Raw genomic sequence first — 26,738 nt, 5'->3', positions numbered from 1 at the left:
AAAATTCAATTTAAAAAGTACAATGATAAAAAATACAGTGATAAAAATCCAACCGCCCTACACGGTCCGTGTTTCGGCGAACACGCCTTCCTCAGGGGTCCAATGGTTTGCAAACTCACATATAAAGAATTGGACTGAAAACAGTCTATTGTCTTTAAACATGTGAGCAAAGAACACCGCAGGCAAGCTGAAGTAGCAAAAAAAACACTATGGAGGACTCACTACCTCAAACAAGCAAGAAAATGAGTGCTCAACCTCCCTCCCCCTCCATAATAAAAAGACACTGCTTGTTTCTTCTGGCTGCAACTCAGATTGGGTTACAGCCTGAATCCCTGGAACCCCACAGTCCTTGTCCTCTTCACGGGGAGACATAGCCGGAACTAAACAGCCTGCGCTCAAACCCAAAACATTCAACGTACAGTACATGAGGGACGAGAAGTGCTTCAAGGGGAACTGTCCTCGAGTCACAGCAGAGTTAAGCAGGCTGGCCAGGTAGGTGTTCTGCAACAGGGTCGTCCTCCCGGCTACAGACCACAACCCAGGTGTGTCTGTGTCTCCACAGAGACAACGCTGATTCAGGAGTGCTGGGTACCTCTAAAGCAGTGTTCTTCAACCTTTTTACACCTATGGACCAGTGGAAATAAAAGAATTATTTTGTGGACTGGCAGTTGAAGAACACTGGGCTAAGTCGTGGGCCAGGCCCTGCCCCCATAATAGCACTAATTGTAACACTATTTTTTCCATTCATTTTTCATATATACACACACAATATAATCTTATTAACAACACATAATGGTTAACTACAAAATTAAACTACACAAAGTACACTGTATGCTTCTCAATATTCATTCCTACCAGAACACAGATAAACCCATGCAAATCCGGGACCAAAAACTAAAAGTACTAATATATACAAACAAGCCCTAAGATGCAACCCCAGAGAAAAAGAAACAGCAGATGTAAATTCTCAAAATTGACACAATCCAATCACTAAATTCAAAAATTAAATCATTCCCCCTACCTTTGTTGTCTCCCTCCATGCTGTGCCTTACCTTCTGGCCTGCTCCCGCCTGGCCGTTTTATGCCACCCCTGGTGTTATCTTCGGGCCGGCTCCATCTTCCTCACTGACGCAGTGCACAAAGCCATGAGTAGTGGCTCCTCGTACGTCCTGCGCTTCATCTAGAAGCCTTCCCTCTGACATTGCGACATCAGAGAGAAGGCTTCCGGTTCATTCGGAGGATGCACGTAGAAGCCGCTGCACGCGGCTTTGTGCACTGCGGCAGTCAGGAAGGGGAAGCCGGCCCAAAGATAACGCCACATCAATCACACTGCAGACCGTCCCTGTGGACCAGCAGGAAATTTCTGCGGACCGACACCGGTCCGCGGACCAGGGTTGAAGAACACTGCCCTAAAGCACCAAAAGCCTCAAAGGTGGTGGAGGTCAGAGCTGGAGCGCAGGAGTCAAAAATGTAGATGATAACTTCGACACCACAACTCACAGGTAAAGGTACACATATGCCTTTTGAATTAGAAATGGCAGTTAAACTAAATGATTTTTGATTTGATTTTAATATATTTATACACTGCCACTCTCACATTTGAAGCAGTGTACACAATACATACATAATTAAAATTAACACAAACACTAACATCTGCTCACTATTATACCTACAAGGTAAAATGTCTCAAGAACTGGTCCTTTCACATCATCATACACATCAAAATGACTATGCCATAACATCATAACATAAATGAAGGTATAAGCCCGCTTTTTTTAAAGCCGTATTTAAGTCCTAACCCAACCAACTTGTAAAGCCCCTGTATCTGTTTGTCATTTCCTCCCTACCCTATCTGCCTCATCAGTCCCCTCGTTAGTTCCTACCTGAGCAGCGTGGATACTGTGTAGATTCAGCCTTTTTGTCTTGTGTGTTAGTCATAATTAGATTGTAAGCTCTTCTGAGCAAGGACTGACTCTTGCATTTTTAATGTACACCACTGCATGCATCTGGTAGAACTTCAAACATAATAAGGAGTGGTAGGAAGTTAAGCGCCCAAATGAAGGTAAATGGCAGTTAAGTACCTAACTGCATTTACATATAACCTCAAACCGAAGAGAGTACTGTTTATCAATCTAAACAGACAGTGGTTCAATTATTCTAAATTATACATATATGAAAATAACATAATTAAAAATCATGGGGGAGGTTTCAATATCCAAAGCGATTTAAAGACCAGGAGAAGTTCCTGGCCTGTTAAAAGTCTCTTTTCTTCAAAATCACTGAGCTTTGGAATAACCTTCCTGCCCTGCTGCAGAATCTGGGCTCCTTCCAATTATTCCAAAAGCATCTGAAAACTTGGCTATTCTCATAAATGTAAATCTCGCTACCCTCTTTATAATCATTAATTCTTATTATGTTTTTCCTTCCTTATATAGAAAAGAAATAAAAACCATCCTATTCAAGACATCCTTTAAGACAAACTAACACCGCTAGACTCATCCCAATTCTCTGTAACAAACTGCTTTACTATTCAATTCCTCTGGAAATGGCCAGATAACTTCTTTTGTAATCCGCCTTGACCTGCAAGGTATTGGCGGAATAGAAATCACTAATGTAATGTAATATATTAAAGTTCCTGTAAACCAGGGATGTCAAAGTCCCTCCTCGAGGGCCGCAATCCAATCGGGTTTTCAGGATTTCCCCAATCAATATGCATGAGATCTATTAGCATACCATGAAAGCAGTGCATGCAAATAGATCTCAAGCATATTCATTGGGGAAATCCTGAAAACCCGACTGGATTGCGGCCCTCGAGGAGGGACTTTGACACCTCTGCTGTAAACCGTGCCGAGCTCTATCTTTATGGAGAGGATGCGGTATATAAACTTAAGGTTTAGTTTAGTTTAGTTTTTGTCCGGTGCCAACTGCTGATAATCTGTAACATTTAACCAGATAGTGTCACTGAGGATCTGCAACTAGCATCTAAGCTAAAACCAGCTAGTTTATGGGCTGTCCAGAGGTACAGTTGGCACTTATTCAATTGAGTGCTGATCTCTGGCACATAAGATTTAGGCTCTAGTCTATAAGTTGGCACTAAGTGCTTTAATGCATGACTACAAATGGAGTGTCCATGTGGACAGAGCATAGGTAGGTCACACATGTAGGCACCAAACTTCTAGAATCCTGTAAGTTGCGTGTCTAGGGGCCAACATTTAGGTGCCCACAATTACATGTGCCTTTTACATGATATAAGTGTGGGCACCTAATTCTGTGTGCCTAAATCTTGATGTTCAAATGCCAACTTAGGATCTATTCTTTAACAGAATCTTAGCGCACAGATTTTGAGCACTAATTTTTAGCACCCTTTAAGAAATTACCCCCAAAGTGTCTAACTGCAGTTTTTGGAGGTCCTAGTTTTCATTTAGAGAATGACACGGGGACAATTTTGTCCTCCCCCCTTCCCCCCGAGTTTTGTCGCTGTCCCTGTTCCATTCCTGGAAGCTCTGCCTTAACCGCACAAGCCTCAAACACTTATGATTTTAAAGTGTTTGAGGCTTGTGCAGATGAGGACAGAGCTTGCAGGAATGGGGCAGGAACAGGAAAGGAACTTGCCGGGATGGGAAAATGAGTTCCCACGCGATAGGGAAAAATTGGTCCCTGTGTCATTCTCTAGAAAGCATTCTCTAGAAGGACACACACATTCCAGAGAAGAGCATAGAGACCTGCAGAACTCAACAAGCTCCATCAGAAACTCTATACGTCACGGTGAAGGTGTTTTATGGAGCCAAACTTTTCTCCAAAAAAGTATGGGGTGTCAGGGGAACTGTCACAGCTGGTTGGGAGGAAGGCTGTCAGACCCCTGAGCTGGGGGGTGGGAGCTGTGCCAAGGTCCTTGAGGGGGGCTGGCCTGGCCCAGACCAGTAGACTACCAAAGATTTCTTTTTCGGGGGAGGGGGCTTCCCCTGTTGGCTCCAGAGCCTCAGTTATCAGGGCTTCCCTGCCAGCGGAGATGCATTCAGCTGATTGGGGCTTCACTGGCAGAAGAAGCTCCAGTCAAATTGGGCTCTGGAGCTGGCAGGGGTAAGCTACCAGCCACCACTCTCCTTTCTGCCAGTGGGGAGGAGGGGGCTCAGAGGGAGTGGAGACAGGGGTACCTGCTTTTATTTTGCCACAAAAAAGCATCCTCCTGCCACTCAGCTGTTTGGGACAGGAAGACTTTTTTTTTCTTTAATGGTACAGATATTGTGCATGTGTAACACATGCACAATACCTGTTCCCATTCTTTTAAAAAGCTGCAATGCCTCCCCCCTCCAACGGCCCCTGAAAAAAGAGGCAGGAGGGATGCCCACGCCCTTCTGTTTCAGCAACCCGGACCCCCCTCCTCCCCCCCCCAACAACTTTTTAAAAAGACAGCAGGAGGGATGCCCACTCTTTCTTACCTCGGTCACCTGGACCACTCCCACACACCTGACCAAGACCAGGACACCCCCCTCCTGACAACAAGGCCCCCCATTCTACCTCCTCCCATCACCCCAACAAGTCCCCAAGAGAAGGCCCTGGTGGTCTGGGTAAGTCAGGTCAGAACCGCCCCCCACCTGGCTCAAGAACACCCCCCAAAACCTCACTCATCTCTTGTTGTAGAAAGCCGTCAAAAGGGATGTCCATCTGCCGACAGGCCCATCTGCCTCTTCAAAATGGCAGGTCTTCAGATACCTTAACCTCCTCCTATGGCAGACATGTCAAACTCTGTCCAACAGGCTAAATCTGGCCCGTGGTGTAATAAAATTTGGCCCACCAGATAATTACCAATTTGCACTTAAGCAGACATTTTTTTTTACCAATCAGCACTGCATCAGCTGTAGATTCACACGGCTTTCTGGACTCACATTAAAGCAGCCTACAGAGGATCACTGGTCGGCTGTAATGATCCTAGCAGGCTGCCGTAGCCTCAGCAGCACGTTCCCTCTGCCGTGGTCCCGTATGTCAAAGGAGGGGCAGGACCGCAGCAGAGAGAACATGCTATGGAGGCTGACAGCAGCCTGCTAGGATCGCTACAGCTGACTGGCGATCCTCTGCAGGCTGCTTTAATGTGAGAATGGGAGTCTACAGGGAGGGCGGTATCATTGTGACAGAGGAGTGAGAAGACAATGGGGCTTATGTGTGATTGTGAGGGGTTGGAGCCGCTACTGGGTATGAGTCGACGCTGGAGTGCGTACGGGCCTGTACCCTGTGGTGAGCGCTGGGTAGATTGGCAGCCAGCTCTCGATCCTTGTGCGGTCCTTGCTGAAGGGAACAGTGTCTGGCCTACCCTCATTCTGAAGGGAAATTTTCCAGAGTGGAGTTAGGAAGGGGAAACACGGAAATAGGCAGGAAAATTCTCTGGGCAGAAAACTGAGACGAGGAAAAAGGGAGATGCCAGACCTCCGGGGGAGGGAAGGGAAACGGAAGAGAAGAAAGAAGGAGACCCTGGCAAGCGAGTTATCAGAAGACAACCACAGCCTGGGACCACAACATGATCTGAATAATGACCAGACAACAAAAGATAGAAAATAATTGTATTTTCTGTTTTGTGATTACAATATGTCAGATTTGAAATGTGTATCCTGCCAGAGCTGGTGCTAGACAGCAGGTGTGAACTAGGACATAAAAGAGAGAGGAAAAGTCTTTTTTTTATTTATTTTGTTTACATCAAAGAGGGGTTGGAGATGTTGTAACCCTATACTTCTACTAAGACTAAGGGATCCTTTTATTAAGGTGCGCATTTAGCTCATGCTAAATCAGTTAGCGTACCTTAATAAAAGGACCACTAAGTATCTTAATAAAAAATTTGGCCCGAGACTTAGCCTATGTTTTAGATTTCGGCCCCTTATGTCATTGAGTTTGACACACCTGTCCTATGGTTTAACGATGATCGGTGAGTTTAGTGCATCTGGGCCTGAATCTTTGGAGAGAATTTATACAAGCAGTCGAAGGATGGTGTAGTCATTGAAGAGTTTTTCTGTTGGTGGGAAAAATGGATTCACACTGTGGAAAATAGCAAGCTCCTTTGTGGCAACTAAAGCTAGGCTGATACAAGCACCATGGAAGGGACAGGAAGGAGAGCATGTAATTACCTAAAGTGATATCCAATCAAGAATCCTTGGCAAGGAAGATGACACTTTGGTGGTATTATAGGGGAGGGCAATGTTCAAAAGTAATTAATTACACAGTTACTAGTTAGTTACTTCACAGCTAAAAGTAATTAGTTACAGTAATTAAATTACTCATTTAGGAAAGTAACTAATTGCTGATTAGAGTTACCTACTTAAACTAATTGCTTTTCCTTTACTGATACAACATCTAAGAATACTTATGGTAAAAGCCTTATGATACTTGAAGAGGCTAAATATCCTTTGGAAGGAGATCCTGCAATGCCTTATGCTTATGGTAATGTTTTTCACTGACACCACAAGGTAAAAGTTAAGCCACTGAAGTATCACATGCAGGGAAAACAAGGCCATGTCAGGCAGTATTTTAACCTACTTTAATAAAGAGTTTTAAAGACCCTCTTCAACTTTGACGTGACTGACTACACAATTTCCTTCCTTCGGGACTTAGCACACCGTTTGCCTACTTGTTTCTTGGAAATATCCATCTTATACACACATAACTTCATCTCTTGATGCTCATTTCAAGGAGGTTTGACCAACTCATGCCAACCACATCCTCTGCCCTGTTATGTCATGTTAGTTACTCTTCAAAAGTAATTAATTACAGTCACAGTGATGGTGACAAAGTAGTTAACTACTTTAATATTTTCTTACAGTAATTAACTCAATATTGCACAATACTTGGGGGGAGGAGCACATTTCACAAGCCTGCAGGATTTACAAAATTACAAAGAAGGGAAATGGTCTTGGCAGAGCTGCAGAACCAGCTTGGTATTTGGAGATTCTGGATCGAGCTCCAGATTCCAATGCATCCATCAATGAGTTTCAATGAATGGGGAATACAGAGAGCATCTAAGACATCTAAGGATGCCAGACACAGTTTGTTAAGACGGGCACCAGAAGTGAAGGTGGAAGTGCGTGGAATAAGATAAGTGACTATTGCTTATGTCTGAACTGTGTATTAAAGAGAAATTCCAAGTAAAAGGACAGCAAGGAGGGTTTTTTTTTAAAGCCAGTGAGGTTCTTACCCTTTCTAGTCTGAAGCAAGACATGTTCTGACTTGGGACGGGGATTTGAAGCTTTTTCCTCCTTGTAAGAAGTAAATTTCATGGTAGTAGAATATAAGAATTTGGAATAAAGAGGTAAAAGAAGTGAAGAAGTGTATTGGAGTTGAACTGAAGTAACCTATCCCGCCTGCATCTAAATATAGTAGTAGGAATACAGATAGCACCCCTGAGAGGAAAAACATATACTGAGGGGTGTGTTAACATTCTCAGCTATGTGAAAATCCAAGCCAAATATAAAGAGCAGAGGACTTTCATTGCATGTCTCTCTCATATACAGTACCACAATTCGCCCATGCAGTTTGCAATACTAAAAACAGAAAAATACAGAAAACATTATGTGGTGTTTAAGCTGTGGTCCCAGGTATTTAGGGCCCTCTTTCCCATTTCAAAGAGCATAAGGGAGCCTCAGGAAGGAATAGAGCTCAGAAAGGAAGAAAACATGAAGGTATAAATGCTTGATCTTAAATTTTAATTGCATCAATTCCATAGTAAACAAAGGAATTTTGTTGTTACAATGAATACAAACTTCTTTCATAGGTGTAACCTTCTCCAAAGAGTCTTTTCAAAACAGAATTCCATAGAGTTAAGGCAGTTACATGAGTTAAAAGCTGGGCATTTTTAAAACTGCTTTTTTTTAAACATCTCAAAATTTGAATTTTTTAATTTGGAACAAACTATTTTGACTTTAGAGTCACAATTGGCCACAAAATGCTAAATCTTCTATAATAAAACCCCACGCGCACATGCGCACTTAGGATTTTGTGATCCCTGCCACCGTGCTGTGTCCCTCCATGCCGAATTCCATTTCCAGCACGTCAGGCGGCTTACGACGGCAATTTCAGTGGGGTTTGACTCCTGTGCTGCCGGGACGCCTCTTCTCACCCCCCGACCAGCAAACACAGCAGCCGCGGGGCATTTGCTAGGCCGGCTCACTTCGATAATGCGAGGTGGGCCGGCCTAGCAAAAGCACCGAGGCTGCCCAGGTTAGTGGATGCTGGACAGGGGGAGCAGGAAAACTAGAAGGCCTACTGCTGGACAGGGGGATCAGGTAAGAGGAGCTGCTGGACAGAGGGGGAGGGGTAAAAGGTAGGGAGAAGGCCTACTGCTGCACAGGGGGAGTAGGGAAGAAGTGCTTCTGGATAAGGGGGAGGTAAAATGAAGGGAGAAGGGCTGCTATTGGACAGGGGGGAGGTAAATGGAAGGGAGAAGGCCTACTACTGGACAGGGGGAGCAGGGAAGGGGTGCTACTGGACAGGGGGGAGTTAAAAGGAAGGGACAAGGGCTACTGCTGGACAGGAGGAGCAGGCAAGGGATGGTGGTGGACAGCCAAGGAAAGAGAGAGACAAAAAGAAAGACAGACAAAAAGTGGCCGAGAGAGAGAAAGAAAGAGACACACACATCTATTCTAGCACTCGTTAATGTAACGGGCTTAAAGCCTAGTATAAATATAATGAGATTTCCTCACAATCTGCTAAGATTTGTTTTTTCAGCAGGCTCTGTATTATGGAAACTCAAATAAATCGGGAAGATTATTAGCTAATTATCTTAAAGCTAAAAAAAGAAAAGTAAAGATTGGGGGCCATTAAAGATGAGAAGGGTACAACTCAAACTCAAATTGGAAATATATTTGAACAATTTTTGGAATATTACAAGGCTTTATATTCTTCTGAACTTTATTCAAATAAAGAAATTGAGGGTTTAGAATTTTTAAAGTTAATTCATGGGCCAAAAATTCCCGAGCATATAAAAGGAAATCTTGAAGCACCTATATCACTTAAGGAACTCCAGGAAGCATTGAAATCCCTGAGTTGGATCCGCTGCGGGTAGTGATGGATTTACAGTGGAGTTTTTCAAATCATTCCAAATTATATCTATTACCTCATCTTCTAAATTTATATCAGTCATAACTGATTAAGGTTATATTTCAGGTACTATGGCGGAATCTTTAACCATTGTTTTGCCGAAGCCAAACAAAGATCCCCTTTTGGTTTTGAACTAGAGGCCTATTTCTTTAATTAATGTGGATGGTAAACTCCTGGCTAAGTTATTGGCTCTAAGATTAGCCAAGACTCTCCCTTATATGATCAGTATGCACCAAACTGGTTTCGTTGGTCAAAGACATTCTTCAAATACTAGATTGGCATTTCATATGCTAAGTTTATCAAAAACAATGAATAATCCGGCTTTCTCTGTCTCTTTGGATGCAGAGAGGGCCTTTGATTGTGTGGAATGGACTTTCATGTATCAAGCGATGGATTGGTTTGGTATAGGCTCCGGATTTATTCAAATGATTCAAACCTTGTATAGTTCCATCTCAGCCAGGCTATATATTAATAATACATTTTTTGAACGTTTTTGTCTGAAAAGGGGAGTTAGACAAGGATGTCCCTTATCTCCTTTGCTTTTTGACATTGTTCTGGTACCCTTGTTGCTGGCTATACAGCAGGCAAAGGAGATACAGGGGATTCCTTATGTAGGTTGGGAATATAAGATTTCTGCTTATGCAGATGATATCTTGCTTCATCTGAAAAATCCTGAATCCTTAATACCATTATTTAAGTTAATTTTTCATTATTTCAATTTTATAATGCAAATATGATAATACTTATACACTTTAAATTGAATGATAAAGATATAAGGATAGCTCACGAAATAGTTACAAGCCAACACTAGTTCTGTTCAGCTTGTAACTGCGAGCACTTGAGATCTATTTCATCAAACATATTCAATTTAAATTAAATGTATGAATTTTTGGGTCTAACATCAGTCTATTTTTGGAAGGGAATAGTGTGTTCCACAAGTGCTTTTGAAGTGACGGTCCCATTACGGTTATGTCAGATATTGAGTATCAAGTTACCCAGAATTTATAAGGACAATAGTATTCTTTTTACCACCTGGAAAACCTTAAAATTTATTGATAATTTAACATCTATATCAGTATAACAATCCACGTGTCAATCCTTATGGTTGAACTCCAAGATTCAAATTGGCGAGTCTAAGATCCTCTGGAAACATTGGCTGCAGGCAGGTATAAGTACTTTTGATGATGTGTTATCAAATGTGAAAATGCTTGATTTTTCACAACTGCAACATTCATTCGGCATTGCAAAGTCTCAAACATATAGGTGGTTGCAGTTGAAGCAGGCCATTCAGAAGGGGATCCCTGATTGGCGCAATTTAAAAAATCAGTATAGTTTGCCGGGCCTATGCTTTCAGACAGATTTGCTAAGGCATCAGGCAGCCAAGTGGTATAAATTAATATCTGAATAAAAAAACCTAAAACTAGTCTAAGAGACATCTGGAGCATTGAGATAAAGCAACAAATTTCTGCTATTCAATGGCCATGGATTTGGACTTGGAGGATGAGATGTACAGCGTCAGCATCTATGAGACAAACATGGGTTTTTTTGTTGCACAGAAGTTTTTGGACCCCTGTTAGATTACAGAAGTTAGATAGTTCAAAATCTAATAGATGCTGGCACTGTCATCTATACATAGGGACACTGGATCATCTGTTGTTCTATTGTCCTTTGATACTCAACTTTTGGAAATCTATATGGGGACATATTAATTTGATTCTGGAGACTGCGGTTCTGCTGTCGTATGAAGCGGTAATCTGTGGGACATTGTTATCTCCTACACCTCAACTAGACATAAAAGCAGACTACTTGGTATAATGACTGGGGTAGCCATGAAAATGGTTACTAAAAATTGGAAGAATTTTAACAGATTAAATTTCACTTTTTGATGGAATTCATTATGCTTGTGTTATAAATACGAGAAAATGAATTCTGATCTAATGGGTAATAATAAGTTGTTTAAACTGATGTGGGGTCCATCGACCAATTTTATCAATCTTAATTAAATAATTTATTCCCTTATTTCCGGTTTGATTTGTACATCCAGGGAAGGGGAGTGGGTAGGAGGGAGAGGGATATTATATTTGGATTTTTTATTAATTACATGTATGTACTGTTGTATGATTTATTGAATACATTGGAATTAGGGTGGGTGGGAGGGGGGTGAAAATGGTTTCTCATATATTGATTGATGCAAGTGCTGTTTTTCAAATTACTTGTATGTATTCCTTTATGCACTGTTTTTAGACTGAAAAATTAATAAAGATATATAAAAAAAAAAAAGCTGGGCATTTTTTAAACTGGTTTTTTTTAACATCTGCCAGCTCAAAATAGGTCAGAAGAGAAACCGTTATGTTCTGATTTTTTTAAATCCCATACTGACTTTTAATCTCAAAGAAAATGAGATCCAATGATGGTCAGACCTGAGAATAGTATCTGAATTAATTTTCAAACCCTCCAATATAAGCAATAAAATCTCTACAGCTTCAATAACTGGAAGTTCTCTCTTACTAAACTTTAAGACTGTTTTAATAATGATTACCCCCCCCCCTTTTGAAATTTTCAATTGAGAAAAAAACTAAATAGGCTGGGGGCACAATTGATTTAATAAAACTGTATCCTCCTGTGTTAAGACTCGATAATACAAAATATATCTGGTTTATGTTCTATAATATAAACAAATATCACAATCTTATTTTTAAGGTATCTCATGTTTATCAGTATAACCTGGCAGTCTTTGTAATGCCCATTTAAGCGACTGTACCAAAGGAACATTCTGCAACTACCTGATTTTAGTAGGACTTCCACCTGACACTAATTCTCCATATTGACCTTGTCCTAACAATCTACAGAACAGCAAAGTGCAGAGAACTGGATAAATAACAGCTGCTTTTATTGTTGTTAGAGAGTCAGTTTAGTGTGGCCAGGTGAAACACAAACCTTGAGAATTCACAATTTGCATCTGCTCCCTCTAGGGCCCCTCAGAGAGTGCGTGTGTGTGACTCAGTAACAGTTGCTGCAAGTCCGTGGCATTAAAATAAAAGAGGATTCAGGCAAGTCTCAACTGCTGCCTCATGGTTCTCTGAGCTGCCATCCCACCTCCTGGCTTATGGTGGATGTTGGGATATCCCTTTTCCAGCTTTTTCCATACATTTTCTGGCACCCCCCTCCCCCATCATCTCACAGGGCTTGCTTTTTATCCTCTGCTTAATGTGTGCAGATGGCAGACAGTTGCCGCAGAGTGGTGTTTGCTTGAAGAGGATTTGGACAACCCTTCTTCTTCGCCTGGCTATGAGATTTCAGTGTCCAGTGCATAAAGCTGTATTAGTTCTGAAACAATGTCAAGTATTATCTGCTCAGTGAGATCTTCACTGAAAACCTGAAAATAAGATGACAGAAGTTAAAAAAAAAAAAAACAAAACCACCACACACATGGGGTACAAACAAATGAGAATAAGCACAAAACTCCTTCTCTTAAACCCTGCTACTGACTACTCCTAATAGAACTTTAAGGCTAAAGCCTGCATAGAGACTCATCTGTAGATCTACCACACAATCTCCACTAAAGTGAAGGGTTCTTCTTTATTTATTTATTCCATTTTCTCCATGATCGCTCATTCCCCGATCCGACCATGCAAATAAGCTCATTAATATTAAAATGCCATGTAAACTAGTAGAGCAATTGATGCTCCAACATGGTTTAACGATGCACTAAAAAAAGTGATCGCTTTTAGCGATCTAAAAAAAGCAACTGCTGAATCTGCTTCACTTTTTTTTGCAACTGAAAGGATGTCCATGACCTGCTGAAATCTCAGCACTTTTAAAATTACCAGTCTTGGACTTTTTTGAGTGAAAGAAGCTCTCGAGGGGAGACGGTGAGCTCATTCAATTTCAAATGGATGTCTGAATTTCAATGATAGAACCTACGGAATAAAAGATGTTAAGAAATCAATTATATTTGCCTCTTCCAAACTTTCTTTTAATCCGAGAATCTAAATGTTATTTCTTCTATTTCTGTTACTTAAATCTTCAAGCTCCTGTGTCAGTCCCTGACACCCGGGTCTCTAACTGCTCTATATGAGCAGTGCAGCTGGACATTTGCTGTGTCAAGTTAGAAAGTTCTATAAAAAATTGAATGGTATTCTCAGGAAATTTATATGGCTGGATAAAACTGCTTGTATTGCTTTAGTATCCTTACAAAAACCAATTGCGGAGGGTGGGGTAAATTTTCCCAATTTTTATCGATACCATCAAGCTTTCATAATGCATCAGGGTATGTATTGGATCCTTCCCGAGGTCTTGGAGTAACTTCCGGATTGGCTTTATTTAGAATGGCAACTTCTGTCTCCATTGAGATTGTGTCATATGTTAAGTATCAAGTTACCTAGGTTGTATAAGGACAATAGAATTTTATTATCTACATGGCAGACATTAAAATTTATTAATAACATAATACCTATTCCAATTCATCAATCCACATGTCAGTCCTTATGGTTAAACTCCAAAATTCAAATTGGCGAGTCTAAGATCCTCTGGAAGCACTGGCTGCAGGCGGACATACGCACATTGAATGATGTGTTATCAGACGGGAAGATGCTTGACTTTTCACGACTGCAACAATCATTTGGTATTTCAAAGACTCAAGCATTTAAGTGGTTGCAGTTGAAGCAGGCCATTCAGAAGGGGTTCCCTGATTGGCGTAATTTAAAAACTCATTATAGCTTGCCAGGTCTGTGTTTCCAGACAGATTTGCTAGGGCATTAGGCAGCCAAGTGGTATAAATTAATATCTGAGCATCTGAATAATAAAACAAAAACTAGTCTAAGAGACATTTGGAGCATTGAGACAAAGCAGCAAATGACCACAAATTTGGACTTAGAGGATAAGATGCACAACATCAGCATCTATGAGACAAACTTGGTTATTTTTGTTATATAGAATTTTCTGGACCCCTGTTGGACTACAAAAGGTAGATAGTTCTAAGTCTAATAGATGCTGGCATTGTCATCTGGATATAGGGACATTGGATCATCTGCTCTTCTTTTGTCCCGATACTTAAATTTTGAAAATCCATTTGGAATCATATTAATACTATACTGGAGGTCCCATTGGCATTGACGTATGATGCAGTATTGTTTGGTACGTTATTAATACCTAAGAGTCCGTTAACTCCTAATAGTAATAAATTATTTCTCATTATGACAGGAGTTGCCATACAACTTATCATGAAGAATTGGAAAAACTGGAACCGATTAAACTATTGCTTCTGGTGGGAAACCTTATGCCAAACCTATAGGTTTGAACATATGATTTCCATTCATATGTGACACTATAAGTTCAGAGAAATTTGGGACCCATTAACAAAATTTTGCAAGGAGTGAATATTAGTCTTACCCTTGATTTCTGAGAGAAAGTTATACACCTCCAGGATGGGTGGGTGGGTGGGAGGGAGAGGGGGGAATATGTACTTATCTTGTCATATGATTGTAATTTTATATGCCTTGATCATTTGTATTATCCTTTGATCTGTATTACTGTTTTAACACTCTCGGGAAGGGTGGAGGGGAGGAGAATATGTACATACAATAATATTTGATGAATTTGAATGATGTTTATTCTGTTAATGATAATATGTTGCACTTTGTCTTGGCTTTAAAAACGAATGAAGATTTTAACAAAAAAAGCGACTGGTGAAGACCAGCCACTTATCTGTTTATTCCTTTTTATTTTTAATGGGCACAGATGCTGTGCATGTTACAAATGCACAATATCTGTCCTATTAGAAATAAAAAAAACCAAAAGAAAAAAAAAGCACCCTTGACGACGGCCTTCCCTGATGCACTGGCACCACAAACCACCCGTGACAGTGAAAATGGTGGGAGGAATGCCTATTTCCTCCTGCCATGTCGACCCCCATCCCCCGCAAAAGAAAATTGGCAGGAAGGAAGCCCACTCCCTCCTGCCATGGCATCCCCAACCCTGCGTGAAAGAAAATTGGCAGGAGGGAAGCCCACTCCTTCCTGCCCGAAGACCCCCAACACCCCCAACGAAGATCGAGGCAGGAGGAAGCACAACCCCTCCTGCCCAATGACCCAAGACCACCCCCAAAGATAGAGGCAGGGGGAGCCCAAACCTCTTTGTCGGGGGAGGGGGCAGGAGGGGTTGGGATTCTTATAACCTTCTTCTCTTCAGATTAACATGTAAATTGTAAAACCTGAACGGGATCCTGGTGAAAATCAGCACAGTAGCACCGCTTCTGATTTACTTAAAGACTATAAGTAACTAAAGCAGGAAGGCGTTTGATAAATATCCTTACTTTTACACAGTTTGCATCCATTCTGATGATTTCATTACTTTATATACAGCCTTATCCTTTTATCTCTGCCACAGGTACATGAGAGATTGTGAGCCCACTGGGACAGATAGGGAAAATGTTTGAAGTACCTGTATGTAAACAGCTCTGAGTGTGGTTGTAAAAACTACAAAAAAGCGGCCTACAAGTCCCAATCCCTTTCCCTACTGTTGAAAATACATGATTCCTCATCTAGCCATCACTCCTCTGTTTCAGCACCTGCCAGACAAATGGTCCAGTAGCTGTGTCCAATTGTCACTATATCTACTGGCGACAAATACCTTGGTCTAGACCAAAGATGGGCAACCTTGGTCCTTGACTACAACCCAAACAGATTTTCAGGATTTCTCAAATGAATATGCATGAAATCTATTTGCATGCTCTGCCTCCAATGTGTGCAAATAGATCTTATGCATATTCATTACAGAAATCCTGAAAACCCAACTGAGTTGCAGCCCTTGTAGACTGCAGTTGTCCACCCCTGAAACAAACAATCCTTTTCAGCTAAAAAAATGCATCTTGTTCATGATTTATACCTTGTAACTAGTGAATGTTTACCATATCTTTTCTTCTGGGGTCTTAGCTTTCACCTTACAGAGTTTAAGGTGCAGGGTTCTTAATCTCTACTATTAGAACTGGGCTCACTCTTCCAAACACTCAATAGCTGAAGGCAGGACCCACCAGATTCTACCCCATTTCCTCACCTGCCACCATGGTCTCTCCCCTGCAGCTTGGGCTGGTACCTCAACACCATAACACTGCAGGGCTAAGTATAGCACAGCTATGGCCACATGTTGCACCTTGTGTTGCAAGCAGAGCGTCCCATGGTAGCTATCCCGGAGCAAAGCCCATGCTGCAGCAGCGACTGGGGTCCGCTCCCAGCTGTGACGGTTCATCCAGTGCTTCATAGAAAGCAGATAATGGAGTAAGTACTGTGGAGAGGGGAAGAATTATTAGGAACATCCAAATATAAATTATTTTCTCTCTCAACAATAACCTATACTCATAAAATAGATTCAGCATATATGCAGTTCACAGGATACCTGCCAGGCCTGTTTGAATCCCTTGGCCAGAGATAGGGGAGAGGTAAGGAGAAGAGTTAAGAAGCTTGTGGCTTGGGCTAGAAGAGTGCAACAGTGCCTCAGGGGAACCAGACAGTAGAGAATGACACAGGGACAAATTTGTCCCCGTCCCTGAGGGCTGTATCTCCAATCCTGACCCATTCCCTCAAGTTCTGTCCCTGTCCCATCCCTACAAGCTCTGTCCTCATCTGCACAAACCTCAAACAAGCATTTGGAAGAGTGAGCCCAATTCTAGAGATTAAGAACCCTGCACCTTAAACTCTGTAGGGTGAAAGCTAAGACCCCAGAGGAAAAGATGTGGTAAACATTTACTAGTTATAAGTGTTTGAGGCTTGTGCAGGGATAGGGATGAGGCAGGGACAGAACTCGAGGAGATGGGACAGGGATGGAGATAGATCCTTCGGGGACGAGGACAAATTTGTTCCTGTGTCATTCTTTACCAGACAGGACACACTGCAAGGACAAATACACATGCCATCTACTTGCTGACACACTAGAGTTGTCCAGAAAACCAAAGTTGGAAAAACTGTGCAAATTGAAGATTTTCCCATGAATTTGATTATGCTTGATCAGAAAACAATTTTTTTAAAAATTGTTTAACGCCTATCCTGGGGTTGCTCAAAGCTACCGATTACATAAAGCTCTGATTTTCTTAAAATTTACTATTTTTGCTTAATGGAGCAAATTTCTTGGTATTATAGCTATAACTTTTATTAAGGGATTGGGACTTGTATACTGCCTTTTTGTAGTTATACAACTATACTCAAAGCGGTTTATATACAGGTACTTCAAGCATTTTCCCTAGCTGTCCCGGTGGGATCACAATCTATCTAATGTACCTGGGGCAGTGGAGGATTAAGTGACTTGCCCAGGGTCACAAGGAGCAGCGTGGGGTTTGAACTCACAACCTCAGGATACTGAGGCTGTAGCTCTAACCACTGCGCCACACTCTCCTCCACTCAGCAATGATACATTGATAAAGACATTTTATGCAAAAAAAAAAAAAAAAAATCAAGCAGTATTTGATTAAATGAACTTTCAATATCCTCGCTGCACTAGCTGAACAGCATTGCAGGCTTTATCCTATCTCAATTAGACACTGAGGCCCTTATTCTCTAAAGTGCATCCCGATTTTAGGCGTCCTACAGCTGTCTAATCAGCCAATCGGGATGCACGTTTTAAAAAAAAAAAATGCTCCCCAGGCAAGCCTGAAGGCACCTCTGGGAGCCTAGGGAGACCCGCAAGATGCCTAAGCTCGTCTAAGGGCCTTAGGCGGGCCTTAGGCTGAACCTAGGCGGCCCTACGCGTCTCCCTAGTAGAGGAGAAGCTTAAAATGTAGGCCAGCAAAATGCTGGCCTACATTGTAAGTAGACGCGGCCGCTATACTTATCGCGGCAAGGGATCTCTCTGCCGCTATAAGTATAGCGGGCCGCGGCCCCCTGACCAGGAGGGTGCCCAAACCCTCTGCCCGAAGACGCCCCCCCCCGACACTACCGACTGCCCCCCCCCCCGACACTACCGATCCCCCCCCCGACAATATCAATAGCTGGCAGGAGGGTGCCCAATCCCTCCTGCCCGAAGACGCACCCCCCCCCGGTGCTAACCCCCCCAAACCTCCACTCCACCAAACCTGTTCTTAGAAGGGTCTTGCACGTCTTGAGCCGGCAGGCACGCCTCGTCGAAATGAAGTGGGCCCGCCCCTTCCCAGCCCATCCCGCCGAAGCCTAAGGCCTGATTGGCCCAGGCTCTAGAAGCCTGGACCAATCAGGCCTTAGGTATAGCGGGTCCGCCCATCCCCACTTAATCTAAGGCCTGATTGGCCAATCAGACCTTAGACTTAGTAGGGATGGGCGGACCCGCTATGCCTAAAGCCTGATTGGTCCAGGCTTCTAGAGCCTAGGCCAATCAGGCCTTAGGCTTCGGCGGGATGGGCTGGGAAGGGGCGGGCCCGCTTCATTTCGACGAGGCGTGCCTGTTTGCTCGACGTGCAAGACCCATCTGTAAGAACAGGTTTGGTGGAGTGGGGGTTGTTAGCGCCGGGGGGGTGCGTCTTCGGGCAGGAGGGATTGGGCACCCTCCTGCCAGCGACCGATATTGTCGGGGGGGGAGATCGGTAATGTCGGGGGGGGGCGGTCGGTAGTGTCGGGAGGGTGCGTCTTCGGGAAGGAGGGATTGGGCACCCTCCTGCCAGCGATCGGTAATGTCGGGGGGGGGGCGGTCGGTAGTGTCGGGGGGGGGGGGCGGTTGGTAGTGTCGAGGAGGGGGGTGCGTCTTCGGGCAGGAGGTTTGGGCACCCTCCTGCCAGCGATCGGTCAGGGGGCCACGGCCCGCTATACTTATAGCGGCAGAGAGATCCCTTGCCGCGATAAGTGTAGCGGGCCATGTCTAGTTTAGGCCGATTCTGAATAGGACGCCTCTCCCAGGCGTTCTATACAGAATCAGGGCCTAGGTGTCTTGCGGGCCTCGCCTTCAATATAGGCGGCCTGCCTGGGGAGCATTTTTTTTTTTTAAACGTGCATCCCGATTGGCTGATTAGACAGCTGTAGGACGCCTACAGCTGCCTAAAATCGGGACGCACTTTTAGAGAATCAGGCCCTGAATGCTTGAGTGTTTGGAATGCCATTGGTAGATGACTACACCAAAGTGTATGTGTTTAGCTATTAGCGAAGTACAGTAGTACCTTGGATTACGAGTATAATCCGTTCCAGGAGCATGCTCGTAATCCAAAATGCTCGTTTATCAAAGCGAGTTTCCCCATAGGAAATAATGGAAACTCGCTTTGATGCGTTCCCCCCCCCCCGACAACCGGCATTGCTCCCCTCGAAGACCCCCCTGCGATCATCTGAGCATGCTCAAGGCCCAGCAGACGAGGATGCCGATCTTCAAGAGTGCCCAGATGAGGGTAAGAAGCGGCGGGGGGGTGCCCAATTGTGTCGGGGGGGGGTCGGATCGTGGCAGGGGGTGCCCAATCATGGCGGGGGGGTCGGATCGTGGCGGGGGGGGGGGTGCCGGTTCGAGGCAGGGGGTGCCGGATCGCAGGGGGGGTGCTCGTAAATCGAGCCATGCTCGGTTTCTGAGGCACCGATTTTGCAAATGTTTTGCTCGTCTTGCAAAACACTCGCAAACCAGTGCACTCGTAAACCGAGGTACCACTGTATGTTAAATTTCTGTTATTTTCCACAATAAAATTTAGATATTGAAGGTTCATTTAATAGAATACTGGTAGATTTTTGCATAGTTATAGCTATATCATCACAAAATTTTCTCCATTAAGCAAAAATAATAGCACATTTTAAGAAAAACGGAACTCTATATAATCAATGGCTTTGAGGGACCCCATGATGGGCTGAAAAATTTTTTATTATTATTTTCTGACCAAGCACAATTAAATTCATGGAAAAACTTTAATTCAAAAAGTTTTTCTGGACAACACACACAATCCTACATCCTCAGATATACCCTGTTTCCCCGATGGTAAGACACTGTCTTATTTTTTTTGGAAGGCCAAAATATGCTCTAGGGCTTATTTTCGGGGGGATGCCTTATTTACCCATGAAGAAGACTACAGTACACAGTTATTGTTGAAAAAAAACAGAATTTTATTACGTTCGCGATAGGTACGTTCGCAATGCGTTCGTTGGAGGAAGAAAACGGTCGGCTGAAGAATCGGTCGGCCGAAAAATCGTACCGTGTATGGCCAGCTTTATTCATCATACCATATATTGTACCATTTAATGTCCCCAATGTTCTCCATCAGGGAAACACAGTAAAGAGATTATTCTGTAGTGCAGCATCAGAGGGGACTTGACAATGTGAAACCATTGTTTATATACCGTATGCATTTTAAACAGGCTTTATATACAGTAAGTGGTATTGCTCACAGCAAAAGAAACCTGTCTGCGTGTCTCACTTTTGGATGTTCTGGCCGTGAACAAACTCCTGCAGTCTCCGTTAGGGAGGGATGAGGGAAGCTGCCTGTGTTTCCTTGCGCGGAGTCACGTGCGCGCGCTGCAGTCCTGTCACTTCCTCCTCTTCACTTCATGACGAGGCGCGGCACACAGCCATGGAGGCAAATACGGTAAACGGAGGGACCACACGGAGTCACCCACCGTACCACCCGATTCGGGTAAGCGCAGGTATCGGTGGGTGGCTTATTTGCGGGGGGGGTGCCTTATTTTACATTTTTTTCTAAAAAGGGGGGGCTGTCTTATTTGATGGCCCTGCCTTATCATCGGGGAAACAGGGTACATCCACCCTCTTGGACATTCTCTCTCTTCAATACTCACCTTGTGCGGGTGCTGAAAGCTGACTTGGAAATTAAGAAGTCTCAGCATGAGGAGCTCACACTGCACGATACTATCCCTCAGTTCCCAGAAATGGGAGTCCAGCTCCAGCGTCTCACTGCCTGGGTGCAGGTATCTGAAAGGGGAGGTGGGAATGAGTCGGCATTATTCCCAACACACATTTTGCTTAAATCCAAAACATATCCTGAAGGACCGCCATCCTGTGGGGCTTTCTGAATATTTTCATTGTAGATAGTCTGAAAGCAAGTTTGCATGCTATGGAAGACGACATTTCTAAGCGCTTTCCTCGAGATCACACCTTACAATAAAGATACTACTAATGACTAAGGCTGATTTAGCTCTGTCAATTGTGTTTTTGTTTAAATGACTATATTCTCCCTATTTGTTCATGATCTGGGGGCTCAAATATGAATACAATGTCTTAAATTCCCATTCTTTATGTTTTACACTAGATCTGTTAAATATAAGAAAACAAAACCATTAAAGGATCAAGCTGAATCTCAGAGAGATAGAGACCAGAAGGCCTTGAGCATGCGCAGATGCTCAAGGCCAAGCACAGCCCAGGCAAGAGGGAGGATCTTCGGGCACCGGCACATCCTGTGCGTTGGTGCTGGTGCCAGTGCCAAACCGGGGTAAGGGATGCTGTTTGGGTGCTGGGTGGGGATGCCGTATCACGGGGGGGGGGGCACTTGCAAATCGAGTTGACGCTCGGTTTGCGAGGCACGATTTGCGGGAATGTTTTGCTCGTCTTGCAAAACACTCATAAACTGGTGCACTCGCAAACCGAGGTTTTGACTGTAGTTCTAAGTCTAATCATCTTGATATAGGGACACTGGATCATTTACTATTCTATCGTCCCTTGATTCTTAAATTTTGGAGATCCATATGGAGTCAAATCAATATGATATTGGAAGCTCCATTGTCATTGTCATATGATGTTGTGTTGTTTGGAACATTATTAATGCCCAAGAGTCCAATCAATGCAAACAAAAATAGATTACTTCTCATCATGACAGGAGTTGCTCTGCAGCTAATCACGAAAATCTGGAAAAATTGGGATAACATAAATTATAGTTTTTGGTGGGAAACCTTAAGCCAAATTTATAAGTTTGAACGTATGAATTTGTTACAATTGGGACACTATAATCAATTCAAAGAAATCTGGGGTCTATTGACAAACTTTTGTAATAACTGATCATTAGTATTCACTTTGATTTCTGAATGAGTACTATATACATCCAGGAAGGGTGGGTGGGAGGGTGCGGGTAGGGGGTGTTATGTACTTATTGTATCATTTGATTGTAATGAGTGCTGTTTATTGTACTAATTGTTGGTTAGCCTGTTGCACTTTATGTTGACTTTTAAAAATGAATAAAGATTAAAAAAAAAAAAAAATTCCTTCAGAAGGGAGTTCTACCGAGTGTCTTAGTGGTGGTAAAGGAGTCTAAGCAGAGCCTAGAGAGCAAATAATGGAGCATGGCTACAACCTCCTGCAGTATGGCACAGACAATGCTGTGAAACTAAACTCCTGATCTTTGCCTACTTAATTCAGCCACCAAGTGCCGTATAACCAAGGACATATTGCATCGATGACGAATGTTCAGCTAAATGTGCTCATCAGCTAGAACTGGAGCAGAGTTCAGGAACTTTCTTGAATTCCAAGAACTATATCTTCAAGGACATCGAGTTCCAGGAACTGAACCTTCCAGAACATCATGTTTCAGGAATGTGGGAAGAGTTTGCATCTTCAAGGACAAAGCTTCCCTTAACCTTATAAAGAGAAGTGCTAGAAACCAAGCAGCTAGCAGATGTTCAATCTGATCTGAAAATACCATCTTCAGGTTTCTACCAGCCACCTTGCCTTCACCTAACCCTACTTAATCTGTTGGATGCCCCAGCGTTCCTGCCTGCTGCCTCCTGTTCTATCACTCCAGGGAAAACCTCATTATAAAGTTACATGTCATTTCTATTATTGCTGGAAGACAACCACCCTTAAGTCCTTTATGTAAGTTTCCTCTCATTAGCTGATGAAGAGTGTGTATCTGCTATTTACCCAAGTTATTCTGTTTTATACATCATCCTAAATCCAGGGCAGGATTAATTCTTCAAGGGCCCCTCGGCACACAAGTACACTAGGCCCCTAACCCCACCTGACCCCATTTATTTACCTTTTCTTATTTACTTCTTTATTTCCATTTGATTTCTTTTTTTTTTTTTTAATTCAAAACAAACAACAAAGATTACCACACCAGTGCCAGTGTACAGTTTTTCTTCTATGCAACCCCCTAACATCGATGAACAAATTCCCCCTTCCCACTGACTTGCCCAGGACTTAAACTCTGAACCCTTTCCTCATGGATCCTGCTCACACCACAGTGGATTCCATGTCTTGGCAGCGCATACCCATGAAGCAGGACGTACTCCTTGGGGCGATTCGGGGGGACAACCTTACTTTTTTTTTTTTTAATAACAGTTCTACTTGGGACAATTGGATAACTTGTCCTTTTTGGACTTGTTTGCACAGATAGTATCCTGGTCATAAACTCAAATTCTACATATACGGATGCTTTATTTCCAGTCACCATTCTAATCCACTGGGAACACAAACCAATTGTTACTATATGTCAACCATGATTACATCAGGTAAGGAATGTAATCAATATTCCTTACTGGGAGGGTCCCGGGTTTCAGACTCCAGTTTTAAAGAATATGTCCTTTGCCTTACTTAATTGCAGATTTCTCTGCAAGAAATCTGCATTAACTTGTGATCTTATTAATAGCTCCAAACTCAACTTTCTTCATCTCGGAGATATGATTGCATGAGGGTGAAGCCTACTTTTACTATGGCCTACCACCTAGCTTGTCAGTGTACTTTTTGTTGCATAAAATCATAACAGGGAGGAGAGGCCATTATATTTTCTCAGCAGTTTTCGGTTTTAGAACTTTCCCCAAATCTTCTCTCAAATTCCTGATTCACTTTTCTTGCCTCAGATAACTCCAATTCAATAGTCATTTACTTTTAGTCTATAGTCTGCCATCTGTTGACCCATTAGGATAGGAGTGTCTTTGTCAAACCATAGCTGACACTGCATTGAAGTTTTCTTCTTTGCTCATTTTAGGGAACTTCAACATATATGCAGACACCCGTTGTTGTAGTAGGGGATAGTCAACTGCGTTCTTTCTTTTCAGCTTTAGATTTAAGAAAATTTGTTAATGCACCGACCCATATTTCAGGCCACATGTTAGACCTGGCATTAACCCAATCTAAAACAGCTTTATCACTCCAGAACGTGACTTAGGGGTGGTCATCAGTGAGGACATGAAGACTGCCAAGCAAGTGGAGAAAGCTTCATCTAAGGCTAGACAAATCATAGGTTGTATACGTAGGAGTTTCGTCAGCCGTAAGCCCGAAGTCATTATGCCATTGTATAGATCCATGGTGAGACCCCAATCTGGAATACTGTGTACAATTCTGGAGGCTGCATTACCGCAAAGATGTGCTAAGACTTGAGTCAGTCCAGTGAATGGCCACCCGGATGGTCTCGGGACTCAAGGATCTCCCGTATGAGGAACGGCTGAAAAAATTGCAGCTATACTCACTCGAGGAACGCAGAGAGAGGGGAGACATGATCGAGACGTTCAAATATCTCACGGGCCGTATCGAGGTGGAAGAGGATATCTTCTTTTTCAAAGGCCCCACGGCAACAAGAGGGCATCCGTGGAAAATAAGGGGCGGGAAACTACACGGTGACACCAGGAAATACTTCTTCACCGAAAGGGTGGTTGATCGCTGTAATAATCTTCCACTACAGGTAATCGAGGCCAGCAGCGTGCCTGATTTTAAGATAAAATGGGATCGTCACATGGGATCTCTTCACAGAGAAGGTAGGGGAGGGTTATTGGGGTGGGCAGACTTGATGGGCCGTGGCCCTTATCTGCCATCTATTTCCATGTTTCTAGAATCTCTTGCTCTGATCATTACTTTTAATCTATTTCTAAGGTACCCTTCATCAACCTATTATATCAGACATCTGCATCATGTAAATTTGATGAACCTTTCCTCATTTCACATTTATTTCTCATCTAATTTTGAGTCGCTCCCACTGACAGAACAAGCTGTCTGTGAACTGCAACACTGGACTCAATAGCCCCTCTGAAACTATCCAAATGTTCTTCTAAACGTTGCATGTATGATTCGATAAGGGATTGTATATGTTAAAACAAAAGACAAGAAGGGCTGAATTCTTATGGAGTAAAGGAAGAACTTCACAAGTTAGAGTCTAAGAAGGCATACTTTAATAGACTTTCGAACAAATCTTTGAATAATACTGTCTAGAGCAGTGGTTTTCAAGATATCCCTAATGAATATGCATGAGAGAGATTTGCATATAATGGAGGAGACAGGCATGCAAATATGTCTTATGCATATTCATTAGGGATATCTTGAAAACCTGACTAGCTGGGGATCCCCTAGGACAGGGTTGAGAACCACTGGTCTAGAAAGCTTACAGAGCACCCTCCAAAAGCAGACAATCTTTAAGGAAAAGTCTGCGATCTCCCTCCGAAGGAACACTCTCAGAGTGAATCTGCAGCACTTGGGCAATACCTGCGGCACCAAAAAAAATAAAAGACTAGGAACTGAGAAATAAAATCACAAGCAGAAGAAACTAGAAGCTCTCAGCAAGGCTGCAGAAACGAACTGAGCTTCAAGGGGCGTGTCCGCACAGGTGACCTCGCAGAGGGGGTTGGTTTTATTTCTAAGTTCTGCAGCCAAGGCTGGAATAGATGCACAACCCAGAAGTTCAGCCTCCAGAGGGATTGTACAAGGATCTTTGAATAATACTAAACAGCTTTATTCATTACTAACTGAATGTACTGATTGTAGCACCCATCAAGATAGTATAGTTACTCCAACTTGGCTCAGTACTTCTGTAATTAGTTCTTTACTCTGCAATCTAATTTTCCAGCTATTGAGGTATACAAATCATCTGCTTCTCAAACCCTCCAGTTGGACTCTTCATCTTCAGGAAGGATAGGTTTCAGTTAATTCTGGTCAGATTTTCAAAATGATTATGGTATCTTTACTATTGAAATTCTTTCAAAGATAAAGTCTACTTGACTTAATCCCATTCCCTTGAGTTGACTAAGCTTCCTTCTCTGAATCTGAATCCATTTCTAAATTTCCACCGTTGTTAATAACCTCTCTTTAGGCCAGGCTCCATCACCCGGGAAACATGCGATTTTAAAGTCTCTTCTAAAAAAGGTCACAGCAGATTCATCTATGCCATCTAATTATTGACTAGTATCAAATTTACTATTTATTTCCAAAATTGTTGAGAAAGCAGTATTCACACAATTAACATCTTTTATAGATCATATTTCTATCTTATTAAGTTTCAAGTTTATTAGCATTTTTGATTAATCGTTTAATCATACTTCAAAGCGATGAACATGAATAAAAAACATTAAAAATTACAATATTAAAGAGTAATACAATATTTAACATAGACTTAAAATCAAACCAGACTATACACAAACTACACACTCTTCATCACTCAGGATATAGAATGGGACATAGCACCAAGATAATCATTTCTGCTTTCCTCGGTGATGTTTATTCAGTATTAGATAGTGGCCGAGTAGCTCTTGGCAGTGTGTCTTGATCAATCTGCTGCTTTTGACCTACTCAAATCACACTTTGCTTCTGGATTGACTACAAGTTGTTACTATCAAGGGAGTGGTACTGCAATAGTTCTCACACAGATGCCCCATTATAAAAACCAGGCCCTAAATTTTCAGCATATTTGTACTACCATTACAGAAAGAAGCCAAGAGAGACCGATGATGTTGCTGTTTATATCGTGAATACTACATAAGTTGATTTCTTTTGTAGATTCCAGAGTGTGGTACACAGAATTTTCCTCC

General features: G+C 42.7%; 1 protein-coding gene across 2 annotated transcripts in view; it reads right to left on the bottom strand.

Moving 5' to 3' along the window:
• Positions 1-240: 240 nt before the first annotated feature.
• CCNQ (cyclin Q) overlaps positions 241-26,738 on the bottom strand; it is a 35,814-nt gene continuing 9,316 nt past the window's right edge. Inside the window, exons 4-6 of one of the 2 annotated variants that reach the window (XM_033921075.1) lie at positions 20,796-20,928; positions 16,132-16,359; positions 241-624 (exon numbers count right to left, since the gene is read on the bottom strand). In XM_033921075.1, coding sequence (XP_033776966.1) covers positions 619-624; positions 16,132-16,359; positions 20,796-20,928 — 367 coding nt within the window. In that variant the 3' untranslated portion in view covers positions 241-618. Of the gene's footprint in view, positions 625-11,663; positions 12,455-16,131; positions 16,360-20,795; positions 20,929-26,738 lie in introns of those variants that run through there. The other variant, XM_033921065.1, reaches the window with a different exon arrangement.

The sequence above is a fragment of the Geotrypetes seraphini genome, chromosome 1 (genome assembly GCF_902459505.1).
Source record: "Geotrypetes seraphini chromosome 1, aGeoSer1.1, whole genome shotgun sequence".
NCBI lineage: Eukaryota > Metazoa > Chordata > Amphibia > Gymnophiona > Dermophiidae > Geotrypetes > Geotrypetes seraphini.
The sequence above is the reverse complement of the archived record's forward strand: the minus strand, read 5'-3'. Positions and strand labels throughout refer to the sequence as shown.